We start from the raw sequence: 12,927 nt of genomic DNA, 5'->3' as shown, positions 1-12,927 counted from the left end.
TGATTTGTTTCACTTAAGCTTCATTGTTACGGACATAATAGTATGGGCTGGGCATTCCACTTGAGGTGCTCCCAGAAATTTGCTGTTATGAGAGCACCTTCCGCGTACCTCGGTGCCGTGTGGGTTTCCCATTCTTCAGCATTGTTTGCATTAGTTCTCAGTGGGGACAGCCATCCCTGCTTGTTCCTGAAGGCTTCCTGGTGCTAGCAGGGGAGGTCACACTGCAGGCAGTGTGCTGAACACACGGATGTGTTGTCTTGTGAGCAAAGCAAGTGCCTCAGTTTCTCTCCCTAGGGGATGGTATGGCCTCACAAGAGAGGAAGGTATAAAATATTCACCTAGCACAGGCAGAAAGGTCTCCGGGCATGGTGATAGACACAATGGGCCTACTAGAAGAGAGATGTATGAAAAGGAACCTTGAGACTCTGACCTCTTCAAGGTTTTGTAAAGGAGAGAAAGAGGGAGATGAGGAGGTAGAGAAGAGAGTAATCAAGAACTTGAGAGGGCTTCTAGGGAATGGGTTCCCAGGCTGAGAAAGAGCTGAACTTGTGAGAGACTGAGTAAAGGTTAGTGCAAACTGAGAAATAGTTTGCAGTTGCAAAGACAAAAATGCCCACCCAACCTACTTCTGGAACACGGCATCATCAAAACAAGTTCTTCTTTTGTTAATGTTTGATGGGTGCACCCTCAGCAAGTCTGTGGCTGATGCCAGCTGAGTGGTGCAGTGGAAACTCTAGAGGGAAGGGATGCCATCCAGAGGGACACTGACATTGAGAGGTGGGCCCATGTAAATCTCGGGAAGTTCAACAAGGCCAAGTGCAAGGTCCTGCGCCTGGGCTGGGGCAATTACAAACACCAGAGTGGTGAACAGGATGAGAACAGCCCTTTGGAGAATGACTTGCAGGTACTGGTGTATGAAAATCTCGATGTGAGCTGGCAGTGCGCACTTGCAGCACAGAAATCCAGTCATCTCCTGGGCTGTCTCAGGAAATGTGGCCAATAGTTCAAGGGAGGCAATTCTCCCTCTCTATTCCGCACTCATGACACCCCCCATGGAGTACTGCGTCCAGCCCTGGGGGCTCCAGCGCAAGGGAGACATGGACCTGTTGGAGTGGGACCAGAGGAGAGCCACGGGGATGATCAGAGGGCTGGAGCACCTCTCCTAGGAAGATTTGGGGTCATTTAACCTAAAGTAGAGAAGGTTCCAGGGACACCGTATAGTGACCTTCCAGTACTTAAAGGAGGTTCACAAGCGAGATGAAGAGAAACTCTTTACCAGGGTGTGCAGCAGTAGTACAAGAGGTAATGGTTTTAAATTAAAAGATTTAGAGTAGATCTAAGGAAGAAATTCCTCATGATGAAGGTGGTTGTATAGTGGAACAGGCTGCCCAGAAAATCTGTGACTCTTGCAAGCTGACAGATCTCATCCAACAAGGTTAGGGGATGGGTGACTTGGTGGGAATTAGCTGAGGGCCTGGGTGAACTGGATGCTTGGTCGGAGTGTGCTGGGTTTGCGGCGCAGCAGCACATTCATGTGAGTTTTGCCTTCACTCAGAGATGCTAGTGAAGGTCTCCACCCCCTGCAAAAATTTCAATAGCTTACCTATGGGTATTGAAGTCATCCTTGCACTCTAACATAGGTGCAATAATTTGCTTATCTTTCTCAAATATTTTTATATTTTTATCTTTACTTGTTTTTCTTTTTTAAACTCATTTCACTTCTTATAGACTGGTATCTGATTATTGCCAATAAGTTCAAGCTAGTTTTTGATATTCTGATGTCATCCCTGGTGTCTGCAGATGCCTTTTGGCTTCTGGGGACAGTGTGTCCACTGTGGTACACCTCTGTGCACAGCTGTTCTGCACAATGCTGCAGGCTGTAGCCTTGGCTCTCATCTTCCAAGAGGTTGGGTGGACAGTCTTTTATTTAGTGTGGAGGTGAGGAGATCATATCTGGGGTTTGGCATCTCAAGCTGAGGGGATGTGGCAGTGCTGTACGCCCCTCCATCAACTGGCACTAGAGTCCCAAAGGTCCAAAGGCTCGCTTTTGGGGAGCCAAAATTGGGGAAGGGAACTTAACTGAAACTGTTCTCAGCACAGGTATTGCTGTGGTGAGTCTACAGCACTCCAGGTGTTTTTTCAAATAGAGTTTTCTTCAAGTACCTGTAAATATTTTTCCTATCAGCGTAAACAAACTATTGGCGAGTTAAAATTTAATGAAAACTGTCTCTTTAACTCCAAAGTACTTTATTTATTTGTTTTCATTATCCTAATTATCAGCAAGTAATCCAGTCAAGTACACCATTCAGGTGTTCACAGTGGCTGTGAGACTTGGGCAAAGTTTCTTGGCACACCTCTCCGTATGACATCAGTTTCTACAGAGATCACAGGCTTATCACAGAATCACAGAATTTCTAGGTTGGAAGAGACCTCAAGATCATCGAGTCCACAGCAGAACACATTAGAAGGGACTTTGAAAGATTATCTGGACCAGCCTTTTGTGGAAAAGGGTGCTAGCTGAGGTTGAAGTTTCCCTCCTTGCCAAAGTCCAAATGTTTTCCCCAGTGCCTCTCCACCATGGCTGCCCAGTGCCCAGGAGGTGCTGGGGAGAGCACACGTAGTTCATGAGCACTGCTCAAAAGCAGGCAGCCTGTCAGGATCCATTCCCTCAATCCCAGCTGTGCAAAACTGCTGAGAAGGTCTTGTGCTTTGTGGAGCAGTATTTAGTCCGAGAGCAGAAGGGCTGACATGTTGCAAGGGAAAGACTGTATGTGCGAGGGTGTGAGATGCATTGCATTTATGGGCAGGCAGTGGGTACTGGCAGGCAAAATGTTTCCTGGGATCATGGAGGTTCACCCTTATCTGTGTTTCTGGGCCATTTTAGGCTTCCCAAAGGAAACCAGTCAGCTTCTGAGGATCAATGTCCCACAGAGTGTATGGGCCTGTCACCCAACAGCCTGCCCTGGAACAGTCCTGCAGCTATCCCCACACAAGCTGCACTGCAAACAAGGCTGAAGTCCAGAGTTGGGAGTATTCAAGGGCATCGCCTCTTTTTGCTTGTGCAAAGCTCCCTGAGCTTCCTAGTTTTCCAGAGGTTTCATGTGGAGCATTGTTCTGTGCTTACATGTCAGCACCCTGTGTCTAGCATTTGAAGCAGTGGCACCTTTAAAAGAGAAAAAGAGCATTGACACTTGGCTTTTTGCACTTGTGTGGTGTAATAAGTAATCAAAGCAGCAGTAGGGTCCATGGGGAAAAGAAGGTACATCTCCTGGATTCTTCTGGTGATGGGAAGAACTCAGGGTCAGAAAAGGAGTTTGAAGGCTCTTCCGAGGCTCCAGAGTAAATTGCATGGATGAGCCACTCTCAGCTGTGTGATATGAACACAAACACATCTCTTGACATAAGCTCAGCTCCTACCTGTTGGTTTGCTGAAAGGGATGCAAACAGCCTGTGACCAATTCAGAGCCAGGTGAGAGCAATAGAAGGTGTTAAACTGCTGGGCTGGGTCCACCTGGACACGCCGGGAATTGGTGGTCCCAGCTGGCTCCACAACTTAAAAGGCCAGAGTAGGAGCAGGTGCTTCATGGTCCTCAGCAGGAGAGCAGGATGGGTGTTGTAGGGCAGGCTAGGCCTGTGTGTGGAGCTCTGTTCTTCTGGGGGTTGCTTGGTCCCTTTGCTTTGGTTGTGGGGGCTCAGGGTAGCTTTCTTGATGACCCTGGCCTGCTGGCTTGTGGTCCAGATAGCTTGCAGCTCACCTTACCCGTGGGCTGGGAAGGGAATGTTTCCTTTGTGCTGACTGCTTGGGGTAAGTGAGGGCGATGTCAAGGGGCCTTCTGGCTGCTGCTGTCTTTACACAGTGCAGAGGTATGGCTGGAATGAGAAGAAAAGGGCTGGCTCTGATGTGAAGTGCTAACAGCTTCAGTGCTTTGTGTGTGACTTGGGAGCTGATTATAAGACCCAGCCCTCATGGGCAAGGTTTAGGTGGCCCTGGCTGCTGGGTTCCCTTGTGTCCCTCTGCTGGTTGGGACCCTGTTTCCTACAGAAAGTTGGGGTTGTTGCAGGTCCCTGTTTTTGGTGTGGCATGCTGAAGCCCCTGCTGCTGTCTGCTTTTCCTCTAGACACTGAGGGGAAGGCACATGCCCTGCACAATGACTCTGGCTGTGGGCTCTGGGTTTCGGGGGCTCCAGACGGCTCCAGGAAAGTGTCAGTCTCCTACACCAGCTGCTTTGTCTTTGAATGGGTGAGTGACCCCAGGGACCCTGCTGGGCCTGTGCTTACTGCTGCTCTGGCTGCCCTGACTGGTGTGGTTCTCCCCCAGGATGGCAACTACCTCATGATTGTGGGGCTTGAAGGCACAGATGCAACCGGGCAGAGGGTTCTTCAGGAAGAGAAGCTGCTCAGGTGCCCTGTGGACCTTCCTGGTAAGACTCTGACAGCTCCTTAGGAAACCCTGCCTGTGCCTAGTGGCTGCTCCAAGTCAGCCTGGGATTGGGAAGGGGAGCTCATGGCTGCCCAGGAGACTCCCTGGGGAAGGATGTGGATGCAGGAGCCCAGCTTGCTGGGCACTTGTGCCTCAGCCAGCTCTGGGCCATGTGTTTGACTCTCACCTGAGTCCATGAAACTTCCCTTGATTTATATGCAGAGTCATCAGGACAACTTACACCACTGTCCTCTCTGTTTTTGTCACACACACACATACCCCTACTGTTCCTGTGCTTTCTGAAAACTTATGCTACCTCTTGCAGCCCTGGATGCCCCAAGCAGCAGCGTCTGCTCTGCTGTCCGCAGCCAGGACCGGCTGCCCTGTGCCTCCTCCCCTGTCAGCCAGGGAGACTGTGAAGCACAGGGCTGTTGTTACAACCCCAGGGACAGGGTGAAGACTTGCTACTATGGCAACACAGGTAAGTGTAGGCCCCTGTTCTCCCCTCCTGGAGGAGCTGCTGGCTGGGAAGCTTCCTTTCCTTGGCAGAGCAGGGTTGGTGCATAGCAGGCCCACAGGTGGCTTAGGGTTGTGGTTTTGGCTGTCAAGGATACTGCCTCATGGAAGTGTCCAGTCACTTTGATTATTGCAACAGAGCTGGCTTTAGGGCCAGGATCAGTGTTACTGTGGGGCACAAGTCTATAGAGCTGGCTGCAGTTGCACGTTGTTGTGCTCAGTGTGTGCTCTGGGGCTTAGAGGCAGGAGGACCTGCAGGACTTGCTGCTCTTGTCTCTGCTGTGATGCGTAGGGCTGTTTGTCCCTGAACTCAAAGCTGACTGTTTTCCTCCAGTGACAGCTCACTGCACACCAGATGGCCGGTTCTCCATTGCTGTCTCTCGGGATGTGACCCTGCCACCTGTTATCCTGGACTCTGTGCGTCTGGCCAGTGGGCCAAGTGCTGGCTGCACCCCTGTAGTGAAGAACAGTGCCTTTGTTGTGTACCAGTTCCCACTTTCTGCCTGTGGCACTACTTTTCAGGTAAGAGCTGCAGCTGTCACCAGGCAGGACTGCGAGCTCCACATAGACCTGGAGAAGCCTGATGTGGCTTTGGCTATTTAGTGGGCACCCTACAGGCTTCTGGAGGCCAAACACTGTTCTGCAGCCTGGCTTTACTGCAGCCACAGTGCCTGGTCTGTTGTTGCAGGTCACTGGAGACCACGCTGTGTATGAGAATGAGTTGGTGGCATCCAGGGATGTGAAGACTGGGAGCCTTGGCTCTGTCACTAGGGACAGCACTTTCAGGTAATACTCTGGAGCTGGGACTGCTGCTATGTGCAGCCTTCCTGGAGGCGTTCTTGCTTGTTGCAAGTTCTGAGCTCACAACAGGGACACTGGTGTAGGGTAGGGACTGGCGTGTCCCTGATTCTCTAATCAGAGGAGTAAAGCTGTTGCTGATCAGTGATGCTACAGATTGCAATCTGAACTCCAGGGAACTTCTAGCAGGTAAAAGGAAGTGTTGGAGGGGAGACTGGGACTATAACTAACTTAAGGAGATCATTAGGTTGCAGCCTTGGAGAAAGGTAGATACTCAGCATCAGAGTGAACTTGCTTGACTTGGGGTGTTCCTGTTCTACCAGGCTACATGTCCGCTGTAGTTACTTGATCACTGGGAGCTTCATCCCCCTGAGTGTTCAGGTCTTCACACTGCCACCACTCCCTGCCGTGTCCCAGCCGGGTCCTCTGTCCTTGGAGCTGCGTGTTGCTTCAGGTATGAGGTCCATGCTACTTGCTCTAGCTTCTTGGGGTGGGACTCTGGTCTTCACTGGGTGTTAAGGGTCTCTTAATGGGTGTACCTAATGGGTACTGCTTTTCCCCTGCCCCACTAGGGACTTAATGATATAACTATGAAGGACATGCTCTGTCTGATTATTCATGCTCTAAAATGACTTGTTTCTTCTCTCCCAGATAAAAGCTATGGTTCCTACTACACTGACAGTGACTATCCTGTTGTGAAGGCTCTGAGAGACCCTGTTTATGTTGAAGTTAGGATCCTTCAGAGAACAGACCCTGAGCTGGTTCTGGTCCTGCACCACTGCTGGGCCACTCCAAGTATCAATCCCCACCAACAGATGCAGTGGCCTGTGTTGGTGGATGGGTAAGTGTATTGTAAATAGCTTTGGGGATCAGGGGAGTGATATGCACTTAAATTTCTGGCCCCTTTCTTAGGTGCCCTTATGCAGGGGACAACTATCAAACACAGCTGGTGCCTCTGAGTATTGCCTCAGGACTACAGTTCCCATCGCATTACCAGCGTTTCACGCTCTACACATTCACCTTTGTGGACTCCATTTCCCAAGAGATGCTCTCTGGACTGGTAAGATGGTGTATTGGTTGCTTAGCTCCTTCCTCAGCAAGTAATATGTGAACAATAAACTCGTTCATGTCTGAGACTCTTCTTGTCCTTTTGGTACCTGGGAGATATCTGGACTGAATCTAACTCCATAGTACTTAGGTGATGTTCACCAAATCCAACCAAGCAGATATGGAGTAGCCTAGAAGCAGGGAGGTCAGCTCATGTAGCTGACCCAATCAGCCAAAGGGATATTCAATACTACATGACAACATACTCAGGAATGAAAACTGCAGGGATTTTTCTGATTAGTCTACTGCTCAGACACTGGCTGGACTTCCCTCCTGCTGTGGGAAGGGGTGTGTGAGGAATTGCCTTTGTATCACCTGTCATTTAGTTTTTGTTTTCTCTGCTCCCACTTCCTCCACTTATTAAACTTTTTCCTCTTAAGCCACAAGCTTTCTTGGTTCTGCTCTTCTACTTCTCTCCCTGTCCTGCTGGGTGGGTGAGTGGTATGTGGGTGTTTAGCCGCTGGTCAGATCAATGTACCACACTGAGATATCTGCCCACAGATACTGGGTGATTCAAGGCTATGTCCCCTTTCTAGGTGTACCTGCACTGCAGTGCCTCAGTGTGCCACCGGTCTGCGCAGGAGTCTTGCACCACCGCTTGTCCTGCTGGAGCCAGTAAGTGTCCTAGCCTTACTGCATCCCCATCCAGAGGGGCAGCAGGGGTCTAGGCTCCCAGCTAGTAGGAGCCCAGCAATGGGCTGGATCCTTGGTACAGCTTGACAGGCCCTTCCTGATCCCTTCTACTGAGGAAGGGCTCTTGCCCTCGTGCCAAAAAGATACGGGGTCTTCAGCCTGTTAACTCTGTTCTGACTCACGTGGAAGGCTTGGCCATGTGGTGAGAAGGTGAGCTGGACAAAGTGTGCTGACCTTCATAGTTTAGTCATCTTGTCACCTAAGACTTTCCTGCTATTCCACAGGGGGTAAGAGGAGTGCTGACCACAACATCCAGGATGGTGCTTCCCATGTTTCCAGCAAAGGCCCTGTTATTTTCCTCCAGAATGAGCTAAGACAAGAAGCTGCTGTGGATAGCCTCAGTAAGTATGCAGCACAGCCAGGCTGGGTAAGAGGGCTGTTTTCTCTCTTAACCAGAGCTTTGTTTCCCCTACAGGAGCAGCTGTGCTTGCTGCAGCCCCCTGGGCTCTTGGCTTTGCTGCTGTGGCAACTGTGGTGGTGGTAGTGGCTGCTGTGCTGAGGTGGAGGAAGGTGCCTGTAGCACATGAAGTCAATGCACTGCAATAAAGTGGCTCCCAAACAGTCTGTCTGTGGGTACCTCCTTCTGCTTGGCCTGGGTCATGAGAAGTGGAACAGGGGTAAGCCCTGGATGTAACTTTTTTTTTTTTTGCAAGACAAAAATGATTCTTGCAAGAGCTTTCCAAATGCTCTTGAGATAAATGCATCTCACTTTCTGGCTGTTCAGCTCTGGAATTGGTGCTAACTCTCTCCTTGTCAAGAAGGAGCCCCTGTTGTGCCCTGGGAAGCTGCAGGCTGAACCAGGAGCGATGCTGGGTGGGGTCTGTGTTTGTCAGTGGCTAAGCTAGCCTTTAGAAGTATTTACCAAAGTGCTTATCTTGGTTCCTCTCAAACACTGAGCATGACTGCTATGAAACTAATGCGAAGCAGATTCTGCATGTGCACTGTCTTTTGGGGGGCATATAGAGCAGCTGTATGGCTATAGGGAGGACTATCACTAAGTTTAAGTTGTCTTTTTTCAGCAGAACTGATCTCTCCTGGTATCTCTAGGACAGGACAGTAAATGCTCTTAGTCCTGACTTCTTTTCCTGACTCTAGTTAGGACAAGAGCAGATGATATTCTCCTTTAAGTTTTGTGGGAGTGAGTGGGTGGTATCACAGGCTGGAGAAATCATCAGCTGGGGATAGGTCCAATACCTTCCTCCTTTAGGGAGTGCCTCTTGCAGTTAAATGGTTTTGGTACAGGTGGAGCTCTGTCTGGCAAAGCAGTGCATGAACTCATAATGTGCCTCATGATCAGTGTTTGGCAGCCTGTAATGTTAATTATCTGGGCAATTGAAAGAGTAGTGCTTGCCACACCTCTTCAGTACACCAGTCAGGGTCCTCTTGCACTGCTCTTAATTGCATGTGCTAGCTGATATCTACAAGCATGTTCTGGGCTCCTACTGGAGCCTTCCCATGCATCTGTAAGGCATGCAGTACTTGTGCAGAAAGCTTATGATAAGGTGCAGGGTGGTTGGTTGAGGAGAGGGCAGCGCCTGCCTAAATACTCTGCTGCCCTCTATGGGTTGCTGAACTGACTCAGAGTGGTGGGACTTCAGACTTCACTTCAGGCTTTGTTTCTTTTTTCCTCTCTAGGTGTTTCCTCTCCTTTGCTGGGTCTCACTTATTCTCCTTGATTTGCTTTCTTTAAGTGCATGTGATTTCTTGTGTCAGCACCTTCTCTAGCTTACTGTGAATGGAGATAACACGCACCGACTGGCCTCAGGGCTGCTTGTCCTCAGCCTTTGTCTCAGTCACAGGCTGTGCCACCCTCCTGAACAGAACAGCTTTCCTTCATCTGAAGGGGTCTAAAACAATGCCTACAGTGACCCACAACACTTTTAGTTCAGCTGTACAACTACGTGGTATGGAGCATAGGGTCAGTGCTGCTAAACTCCTTCCATCATTGCAGCTGTGGTGAGGCCAAGATCATGCTTTTATTCATGCATTTATTTATTGGTGTTCACCAATAAAACATCTGAAACTGGTTATTTTGTAAGTGGTGCTTTTTATTACATTGTAATACAAGCATAGCTTGGAGTGGAGAATTATACAGTATGTTACATGTTATAAATATTTCTGAAAATACATGAATATATTTCATATAACGCTGTAATTAGAGTGCTAGTTTATCTTATTAAAAAAAACTAAAAATGAATGGGGTGGGGGAATGGGGAAATACCAGTCCATGACTGTCTTAAAAAAAACTAAGTCCAGTTCTGCACTGATTCACATTCCTCATGGCCTCTGTAAAGCTGGAGAGATAAAGGAGGGTGTAAGTTAAGGCAGGATTTTTAGCCCCCTGTATTTATGGAGTTATACAGACTATTCACAGAATAATCAAGTTATAAATCTTTCTAGCTCTGGGTGAAGCTAGCAAGATATACAGTGAATAACCAAGTCTCACAACAGCAGCTACAACTAAGGACAACTGAAATATTATATGCAGCACCTTTTTTTAGGGTGCTAACTGAGTCAGCATGGACCTGTTTGTATATTTGTTTTTGAGATAAGTAACAACAATCACAATGAACTTCACCTGTGAACTGTAGGTGTGCTGAGCAAGGGTGACCTGTTTTTCCAGTGAGCAGCAGCTCTTTGCCTCATGTTACCACCTGCTACTAGAACTGGGACCAGACCAGCCTTCTGGGGCTGGGGTACTCTGCATCTCAGGAGGAATCCTGCTCTGGCTTTGAGAACTTCAGGGGCTCCAGTTGATCTGGGTGAGCAAAGGAAAGCACCTGCTACTGAAAGGCTAAGCTTGGTGAAACTGACCCACTCCTGCCAGTGTCTCAAATCTTCCGTTCACAGGGAAGAATGGATTGGAAGGGATTTTAAACAGCAATTGTTTGACTTCCAATTACATTACAATTAAGGGCAGTAAATCTCTTATCCCTTTAATAAGAGGCTAAGTTGGCTTATTTGAATCTTTACTCCATGTGCATGAATTGCTGTGCTACTACCAGTAAGAGCTGGTGAGCAGTTCACTGCTCCCATGGGACCTTCAGAAGCAGGTGCTGTCTGTCCTCTGAGTCAGATCAGTGGGCACACAGCAATAAGGCAGCCACCAAGCAGGGCCGCAGCATTACACAGAAGTTAACAGACCCAAAAGAACAGCCCTGGGGAAAAAGGCACAGATTATAGAGGATGTATATATTTGAACTACTCATCCTTGCAGCTCTGCTCTTTGAGAAGATGAGTATCTTGGCCTGCCAGGGAGCTGGGCAAGGTGCTGCCCTTGGTGTGCCCTCCCATCTCTCAAAAGGCCTGTTTCTGCAGAGCCACTCAATATAGTGACTTCTGCATAGGCTGCCACTGAAGTCAAGGGGAATCTGCAGAAGGTGCAGCCCCAGGGAAGTAGAAGTTGGTGGTGGATTTGGGAAGGGACCTGAAAAAAAACTTACATCTTTTTTTTCCTGTTGGATTTGAGTAAAACTGCAGAGCTAGCAGGACGCTGCTCTGAAGGAAGGAACTCTGCTGGGGACAAGCAGATGGCAAGTTGAACCCCCACAGGAATGTAGCTGCCCATCCCAGCAGCATCTAGCAAGGAGCCCCTGACACCCCCTGAGATGCTGCTCTCTACTGTGAGGCTTAAGTTTATTTCAGCTGGAGGTGGTCCCCACAAAGCTATGACAACTTAAAAGCTTCAGCATTTTGGGCAGTTCTGTTCTGAACTCAGATAGGAAGAACGGTTACCAAATCTCATTTAAAAGTCTCTGCTGATCATACTGCCAAGATGTGGGCTGCAGTTTTTGTCTGCTGCTTGATTCTGTGTGTATATTTCAGTTTCAGGAGTGAAGCCGTATGTAGCTGAGCACGTGCCTGTCCTCGGACCTTTCTTCACCTCCCCCTTCCTTCTTTCCCTTTCAGCACTCAAGTCAGAGTTGCTCTGTCAACAGCTGGAGGATGCATGGTGCACAAAGCAACCCCAGACTTTTCAATTTTGCGTCCATTGCTGCTCTCACTTCTTTCTGAAACAGAAACACATTGTGAATGTGAGAGATAAGAAAGGGGTTCTCTGCATTTACTCAGTGGGCTGAGTTGAGATGGAAGATGAAGGTGAGTCTGTTTTGATAATGGGCAGATGGTTTCCCAAGACATGTGGTTGGCTTATTATTTGGGGCCCTTCTGACTGAGTGCAGATAATTGAATTTTCTGATGCACTTCTTTGTGCAATGCAAAACAGCTGTGTGATACAGACTAAATGACTATGGTTGCCTTAAATTGACTACCTTAAAAAAAGGGGAGGAGGGAAGGTGAGATGTCTTCCATTAATACAAAGGTGTATGGGCCAGTCAATTTGAACTTCAAGAATCTGTCCTGTTCCTGCCTTTGCATGTTGGAGGATGTTTGGATGAAGGAACAGAACTGTGTTATTTCTGTGCTGTGTGGAGACAAAAAAAAAAAAAAAAAAAAAGGCAAGACCTGCTGCTTTACCTATTTTACCTTGTTCCATTTGATTCAGGTTATCAGAAAGGCCATATGTTTTCATTCTTCGTGTTTTGCCCCAGAATGATCATGGAGTTCCTCTCAGTTTTCCTCAGCTCTGAAGTTATAATATCTGGCCTTAACAAATAGAAAAATACAATTAAAGTTGACGGTAGTCAGAACACATGGTGGTGCTTTTAGTATTAATAAGCCATGCATATGTACCCAATGTCCAAGCAGCACCCAGAGCAGCTTTCCCCCTCACCAGTCAGAAATTCCAAAACAGATGCTGTCCAGGCACTTGTGGCAGCATCCAGAAGGAGGGGGAAAAAAAATCTGTTTTCTGCGTGGCTAGAGGTCAGGGAAGAGACTGGTGGGCAAATGTCACAGGGAAGTTAAAAATTCTGGCCTGAAGGAGTAAATAGGAAATAAAGAATTTTAAAGAACAGGACTAAGCTAACTGCTGTGGACTGTCCCCATCTTAATTCTTTTGTTCATTATTTATTGCTTCCAAGTGCAAGACATCCTGTTTGGTTTGAGCTTAGGCCTCCAGGACTTAGGAAAGAGAAACCTCTTGGAAAAGCTTTTTTTAACCTTTATAAAAACAACTGCTGTTTAAGAAAGAGGAGCTGTGAGCTTTTTTTAATGCACTACTTCAAATCTGTTCAAAACTATTTATGGATAGATAACAACTAATAGCTGTCTTCAACTTGAAAAATTGTTCAAGTCAAAGCTACGACTGATGTGGTGCAGACTTTTATTTTGTAGCTACTAATTTATTTTCTTTCTAATCTAAATGTTGTAGTATTTTTGTTTCATTGACATATGTCTTTTGCAGTGAAATCGCCCCATTTATACCTTGATGCTTTTCTTTAATCCTTTGGCTGCCTCTGAACACTGAGATCTCCCTTGGTAGTAACCTTCCC

The 12,927-nt window shown here is 47.9% G+C and overlaps 2 protein-coding genes across 6 annotated transcripts in view; one reads left to right on the top strand and one right to left on the bottom strand.

Annotated features, from left to right (window-relative positions):
* The first annotated feature begins 3,555 nt into the window (after positions 1–3,555).
* Positions 3,556–8,095, top strand: ZP4 (zona pellucida glycoprotein 4). Its single transcript, XM_084526754.1, has 12 exons — positions 3,556–3,805; positions 4,119–4,240; positions 4,319–4,421; positions 4,746–4,901; positions 5,271–5,458; positions 5,625–5,722; positions 6,058–6,188; positions 6,386–6,575; positions 6,647–6,794; positions 7,378–7,456; positions 7,759–7,875; positions 7,950–8,095. The coding sequence occupies exons 1-12, from the start codon at positions 3,607–3,609 to the stop codon at positions 8,078–8,080; spliced, it is 1,662 nt and encodes a 553-aa protein (XP_084382880.1). The 5' UTR covers positions 3,556–3,606; the 3' UTR covers positions 8,081–8,095.
* A 1,466-nt stretch (positions 8,096–9,561) lies between these two features.
* Positions 9,562–12,927, bottom strand: part of LOC311440188 (uncharacterized protein) — a 30,799-nt gene continuing 27,433 nt past the window's right edge. For 2 of the 5 annotated variants that reach the window (XM_084526749.1, XM_084526753.1), the window contains exons 8-9: positions 12,020–12,139; positions 9,562–11,544 (exon numbers count right to left, since the gene is read on the bottom strand). In XM_084526749.1, coding sequence (XP_084382875.1) covers positions 12,043–12,139 — 97 coding nt within the window. In that variant the 3' untranslated portion in view covers positions 9,562–11,544; positions 12,020–12,042. Of the gene's footprint in view, positions 11,545–12,010; positions 12,140–12,927 lie in introns of all 5 variants that reach the window. The other 3 variants (XM_084526750.1, XM_084526752.1, XM_084526751.1) reach the window with 3 other exon arrangements.

This window comes from Aythya ferina (assembly GCF_964211825.1).
Source record: "Aythya ferina genome assembly, chromosome: 7".
NCBI lineage: Eukaryota > Metazoa > Chordata > Aves > Anseriformes > Anatidae > Aythya > Aythya ferina.
Note: the sequence above shows the minus strand (reverse complement) of the source record. Positions and strands in the feature narration are given on the sequence as shown.